At 38.3% G+C, this 7664-nt stretch overlaps 1 protein-coding gene across 1 annotated transcript in view; it reads left to right on the forward strand.

Annotated features, from left to right (window-relative positions):
• The window catches only part of LOC117325734 (histone chaperone RTT106-like), a 55347-nt gene extending 49801 nt beyond the window's left edge, over window positions 1-5546 (forward strand). The window contains exon 3 of the mRNA XM_033882171.1: window positions 5222-5546. Within this exon, the coding sequence (XP_033738062.1) occupies window positions 5222-5322 (101 nt within the window). The 3' untranslated portion in view covers window positions 5323-5546. The remainder of the gene's footprint in view (window positions 1-5221) is intronic.
• Window positions 5547-7664: the final 2118 nt, after the last annotated feature.

Consider the following 7664-nt stretch of genomic DNA (forward strand, 5'->3'; position numbering starts at 1 on the left):
AGGAAGTAAGAGGAGGTACAAATCGATTAATTGTCGCTGATATCCTCTAAATGACTCTACATCATTGATATACATTGTAATACAGCTACTATAAATAAACATATCCTGCAGGGTATTAACAGAGATAGCCCAGGGCTCTTGTATCGCATGGATTCATGTCATTATCTGTAACGATACACGTTGCAATTAAATTATGTTGGGATATTACAATTGAATTCTAAAAATGAAAAACAAACAACTCGGTGAGAAAAAGATGCACATAATTCCCTACATATCGCAGGCGTAAGAAGTAATATGAGTTAAGTTAATCCCCTGCGGTAAGAATTCCGTGAGTCCCATCAGCAAGTATCTGAAGCTAATGAAGTTTCTGTGAATAAGTCATTTATAATAAAGGAAAGGGTTTTCATTAAAATGACGCATTTCCATGATTGAATTCAGATACTTTCCCATTTCTATTCTACCATTTATATTCTGCCTTTTATGAATTATTTCAAACTCTCATTCCAAATACGTTATGCATGCGCAGGAGTAAATACTTGACACGATTGTAAGTTGATATTTGGACGTGCAGCCTGGCATTGACATCCTCTGTACTTCTCTAAATACAGTCATTGTTGTCCGGCATGGCAAAAATACGAGTGCTGTATGATAATGACGCCTTCCGTCCGTCAGCACTTTAATTTCTAGACATTATTCTCAGACTCCGTATGGCCAAACACTGTGCATATAATGTTCTTAAATATATCCTTCAATAAGATCTTAAATATATCGTCAAAATAATCATGTACGCCCCAATATAGGACTAAACTGTCTGAAATTCACGCGAGATTATTTCCCATATTCCTAAATCTTATATGGTCGCTACTGATCGGTGCTTATAGGGGAGATACATTGTTGGGCACACAGCGGTGGCTTACTGTAGAGAAGGCGCAGCAAGGCCAGTACTGTAGAGAATGTACACTGTTGTACACACAGCAAGGCCAGTACTGTAGAGAATATACACTGTTGTACACACAGCAAGGCCAGTACTGTAGAGAATATACACTGTTGGGCACACAGCGGTGGCTTACTGTAGAGAAGGTACACTGTTGTACACACAGCAAGGCCAGTACTGTAGAGAATGTACAATGTTGGACACACAGCGGTGGCTTACTGTAGAGAAGGTACACTGTTGTACACACAGCAAGGCCAGTACTGTAGAGAAGGTACACTGTTGTGCACACAGCAAGGCCAGTACTGTAGAGAAGGTACACTGTTGTACACACAGCAAGGCCAGTACTGTAGAGAATGTACACTGTTGTGCACACAGCAAGCCCAGTACTGTAGAGAAGGTACACTGTTGTGCACACAGCAAGGCCAGTACTGTAGAGAATATACACTGTTGGGCACACAGCAAGGCCAGTACTGTAGAGAATATACACTGTTGGGCACACAGCAAGGCCAGTACTGTAGAGAAGGTACACTGTTGTGCACACAGCAAGGCCAGTACTGTAGAGAAGGTACACTGTTGTGCACACAGCAAGGCCAGTACTGTAGAGAAGGTACACTGTTGGGCACACAGCAAGGCCAGTACTGTAGAGAAGGTACAAAGTTGTGCACACAGCAAGGCCAGTACTGTAGAGAATGTACACTGTTGTACACACAGCAAGGCCAGTACTGTAGAGAAGGTACACTGTTGGACACACAGCAAGGCCAGTACTGTAGAGAATGTGCACTGTTGGGCACACTGCAAGGCCAGTACTGTAGAGAATGTACACTGTTGGGCACACAGCAAGGCCAGTACTGTAGAGAAGGTACACTGTTGGGCACACAGCAAGGCCAGTACTGTAAAGAAGGTACACTGTTGGGCACACAGCAAGGCCAGTACTGTAGAGAAGGTACACTGTTGGGCACACAGCAAGGCCAGAACTGTAGAGAATGTACACTGTTGTACACACAGCAAGGCCAGTACTGTAGAGAATATACACTGTTGGGCACACAGCAAGGCCAGTACTGTAGAGAATATACACTGTTGGGCACACATTTAGCCCTTGCTGTAGTTAAGGTTCACTGTTAGGCAAACAGCGGGACCTTGCTGTAGACAAGATATACTATTGGCCACACAGTGGGCCCCTGCTCTATAGAAGATGCAGTGTTAGGGACTCATCTAGGCTCCTGCTGTAGAGAAGATACAATGTTGGGCATACAGATGGACCTTTGTGGTGGAGAAGATACACTGTTGGCCACACCGCGGGCCCCTGCTATAGACGAGATACACTATTGGACACATCTGAGGCCTTGCTGTAGTTAAGATATACTGTTGGGCACACAGCTGGGCCCTTGCTGTAGAGAAGATACACTATTGGACACACAGCTGGGCCCTTGCTGTAGACGAGCTACACTATTGGACACACAGCTGGGCCCTTGCTGTAGAGAAGATACACTATTGGACACACAGCTGGGTCCTTGCTGTAGACGAGATACACTATTGGACACACAGCTGGGCCCTTGCTGTAGAGAAGATATACTGTTGGGCACACAGCTGGGCCCTTGCTGTGTAGAAGATACAATGTTGTGCACACAGCTGACCATTTGCTGTAGAGAAGATACACTGTTTGCCATACAGAGCGAGGCCGCGGTACTGATTATAAGCAGGTGGTTTTCTCGGGATAAAATCTGGCACGTCCTTAAATGCAAAACAAAATAAACCGAACCAAAGCACACAGCTGGGCCCTTGCTGCAGACGAGATATAATGTTAAGCACACAGTGGGGTCCCTGCTTTAGAGAAGATGCAATGTTGGGCACTCATCGAGGTCCCTGCTGTAGAGAAGATGCAATGTTGGGCACACAGTGGGGTCCCTGCTATAGAGAAGATGCAATGTTGGGCACACAGCGAGGTCCCTGCTGTAGAGAAGATGCAATGTTGGGCACACAGCGAGGTCCTAGCTATAGAGAAGATATAATTTTGGGTACACAGTGTAGTCCCTGCTGTAGAGAAGATGCAATGTTGGACACACAGTGTGGTCCCTGCTATAGAGAAGATGCAATATTGGACACACTGCGGGGCCCCTGCTGTGGATTAGGTACAACGTTTGGCACACAGCGGGCAATTGTTTTAGAGAAGAGACAATGTTGGGCCCTCAGCGGGTACTTGTTGTACACGAAGTACGCTGTTGGACAGGCAGCAGGGCCATAAGGGATTTTTTTCTTTTCATTGTAAAAAAACCCATTGTTCTCTTGAAACTCGCACATTTTGTCTATATTTGAGGATTTACCTTGTGAAAAGCGTTTTGGTTTTGGTCCATTGTTAAGAAATAACATTTGTTCATAACATTAATACACCACAAACCACATGTTATAACCCAAGTACGTGACAAACCATGGTTTATAGCATAAGCACCTGACAAACTATTGTTTATAACATCTATGCATGACAAACCCTGGTTTATAACATTTACACATGACGAACCATGGTTTATAACATTTACACATGACAAACCTTGGTTTATAACATTTACACATGACAAACCATGGTTTGTAACATTTACACATGGCAAACCTTGGTTTATAACATTTATACATGACGAACCTTGGTTTATAACATTTACATTAGACGAACCATGGTTTATAACATTTATACATGACAAACCTTGGTTTATAACATTTACATATGACGAACCATGGTTTATAACATTTATACATGACAAACCTTGGTTTATAACATTTACACATGATGAACCATGGTTTATAACATTTACACATGATGAACCATAGTTTATGACATTTATACATGACAAACCTTGGTTTATAACATTTATACATGACAAACCTTCGTATTTAATATTAGTAAATTATTAATCATTAAACATTAACACATGGTAAATAATGCTTTATAATATTAACTTTCTTATGTTAAGCTTCAAGCTAAAAAACACATTGATAGGACTTTGTTCCCGTGATAAAGTTAGAAATAAGGTTTGGCTCACTGTGTCCAGGTGTGTCATTCTAGTGTGATGCCACTATGACAGTATCCGTCAGACGCCTCATACATAAAATAAATCAAACCATCAGGTGTCAATATCTATAGTCTTTTGAAATAAGTATCCTCTGTTGTTTCCTCTCTAATTTCTGATGAAAGCCTAAGAGCTCTATATAAGAAATATAGTATCTTACATGAGTGGCTATATCATATGAGTTCAATAATTTGATATGCCACGAGCATTTAGGCGAGTTTCATATCAAGTTATTGAACGAGTTTAATAAATTTCATATGACATAGCAACGAGTTTAAGATTCCATCTATCACATAACTGCTATATTTGAGAATATAAGCAAAAAAAGACTTTCAATTTTTACATTACACTAAAGACCCACAGGATATTCGCATACCAATGATGAGTCATTGTCCCCTGTGACTCAGTGTAAGAAATGTATGTCCCTCAACATCTCATGAATTGTAAGAGCTATCTTTATCGTTTTTAAATGTATTGTTTTAAAAATAAAGACCTTTTGTTAGTAGCAATAGGCCCAGTCCTCACTTTTTAAAACTCAAAATGTTCCGCCGATGAAAACTCGTTCTCAAGTGATCAATATTGCAATCGGCTTGTGTCCGTCGTGCATCGTCCGTCCGTAATTGGCGGTGCCCAAATTTGTCAAATTGGCTTTCAAAATACAAAAGGAAATGATAGTCTTTAAAATATATGATAAAAGGTTTTCATTACTGTTGTACTTCATATAATGGAATTACATTGTTTATGCTTAAAACGATGAATAGTGTACTGTAACCAACCCCAAAAGTTAAGGGATAGGGTCAAAAGAAGCCGGATGTGCTACAGTTTCTACAATATCTGTGTTTAGATGAGGAGTAGCTAGAATCAAATACACTGTATGGTATATATTGGATATGGAGGTTTTACAGTTTTTTGACACTTTGAACAATATTTTTGTTCGTATCTCAGAAACGAAAAATTAAATATGTATATAAAACATTAGAAATTTAACTGTTTTTGGCCCATAGTCTCCTGTTTAAATTTTTATACTTTAATTATACTCTCGGTTGTAAACCTATAAGTATTAAGGTTGGCTTTCTTTTAGTGATGAAGACTCATAATCTTGAAATGGCTGAATTACATGTCCATCGAATCAGTGGCGTGAAAATACCTCATTGTGCTGAAAATACTTCGTTGTGCTGAACTTGTTTCTAAGCAGAAAAATTAATGACTTAATATTTGTGCATTACAGATACGAGCGATGAGGATGATAAAGACGACGATTCTTATGACAGCAGTACAAGTGGCAGTGTAGTGGAAGAAATAGAGGAGGAGAGGGAGAGTCTTCTATAATGTGTTAGTGTACGATGATATATAGAGATATATAAACAGTTGTTGACATCTGCAAAGGAAATGACTGAATATACAAACACGGTCGATAACTTTCCGAAAGGAATGTTTTGTCGTTATTTGTGTTCCCCGACATAAGTTTGTCAGGACTTCAATGCGCCATTGCCGATTGTTGCTAGAATAATATGTAATGTATTTTTGAAATAAAAAGTGCGTCTGTAATGATATTTGTTTGTGATATGATGATAATCTACCCCATTATTAGCGAAGTTTGGGGGTATTTATCGAAATCTACTAGAACCGTTAAAAGAGTTTGACCTTCGCGTATATCAAGAAACTGACCTGCTTTGAAACGGTATGGAGACTGTTTCCAAACTCCGAAATCCTATGACACTTAAGGGAGTATAGCTTCAATAGTATAGCCCACACATGATAAACGAGACGCTCAAAAATGATAAATGAAGAAAGGCGAAGGAGCTCACATATGATATCAACGAAGCAGAGCGAAGGAGCCCACATATGATACACGAAGCACGCGAGGAAGCACACATATGATCAACGAGAGAGCGCGAACGAGCCCACAAATGATAAAAGAAACGCGAAGGAGTCCACACATGATAAAGTAGACAGCGCGAAAGAGCCCACAAATAATAAAAGAAGAAGCGCGAAGGAGTCCACAAATGATAAACAAATCCGCGGGAAGGAGCCCACATATGTCCGGAACCAGAATTCTGGGAAGGTTGTCAATAACCTCTTTGTTCAAAGAATTTAAGATTCAGATTTTTGAACCTACCCGATTTGATTCTGACATGAACATTTATTTATTTCGTTGACATATTTACATTGACCTAATTATTACACATCATTCGTTTACATGTCACTTTTGTATTTAAGATTAACTAAAGTGATGGTATATATCATTAAAAACACCTTACATGGTTTGACAATTTACATATTGTTCGAACCTCACAAATTTAAGTGTGATACTGAAATGACACTGAATGTGGTTAACAAAGCGTTTGAACGAGACCGAACCAGCATTCACAGCCTGCAACATAAGTAACTTTAACTTTGTATAGGAATTCTCGTTACAACATAATCCTACAGACAAGTATATCTTACCATCAATAACATCCAACATTGATTTGAGGCTAATATCAAGGCATTTGATTGATTGATCGATTCATTCATTCATTAAACGATTGATTGATTGATTGATTGATTGATTGATTGATTAAAGATTTGACGGTCCATCAACATCAATGGCCATATGTAACGGTATCATAAAAGACAAGAAGACAATCATGTTCTTTTTCGGTAGTTATTGTACACGTGAATAAAAAACGCAACATTTAACAAAATAAACATTACTCACTCACACATATACGCTCATACCGCATAGTAGAGAATACACAGCCAAGTACGATAACTCTTCGCTGATATTCAATGAAATAATTCAATTGATGGAGAATTTGGTACTCTAACAGACATAACTTGTATTTTATAACATACAATTAATACAATACATATACATTGAAAACTATTACCCGTCTCATACCAAGACTACAGCTGTGTATTGATAACATATATTAACAATCAAAGCATTATCTTTGTACATACTAAATATAGGTCTTCTATCAAAAATAGTTCTTGTCACTAAATAAAGTGATTTGACACACATACACACACACATATATATAATAAATAACATTTCAATGCAAACCCTGCTAGATATGGCAGACGTTTTTACGTACATAATACTCATTGTCTGGACAAAGGGAAAATAAGGGTCTTAAGCCATCTCTAAAAACAATACGAGATGACATTTAGCTATATGTACATATGGCTATTGACTATTTATTGGAACTTTATCAAATCAAATAAAAACAATTAATATTTTACCTTATGTTATACCAAAAATGGCGGGAAACATATGTTACACTTTAAATCTAAAACAGGTATTCAAACCTGATATAGAATTAACATAATCCTAATAACTGTAAATTAAGCTCATAATAATGAACACAAAAATATTATAATTAAATCCACATCTATAGAGTAGAGGTCTTACACATCAGAGCCCAGGTGTGGAAGTGTATGGAGTTTTAGGAATAGTAAGAAAGCAAGATTCTCAGGTAAGTATTGTCCAATAAGAATAGTCCAAGACAGTCACATGTCAATACATGAATATGATTAAAATAAGTCACATGACCACGCACGTTAAGGTGGCTCACACATCATATTACAATCAAACTACCTTTAAGGAATCCCGTACCATGGTTTATTTTAAAATACAAATAGCATTTAAATATATATACAAAGCATATATATGACAGGACGATTTA

Source organism: Pecten maximus, chromosome 1, assembly GCF_902652985.1.
Source record: "Pecten maximus chromosome 1, xPecMax1.1, whole genome shotgun sequence".
NCBI lineage: Eukaryota > Metazoa > Mollusca > Bivalvia > Pectinida > Pectinidae > Pecten > Pecten maximus.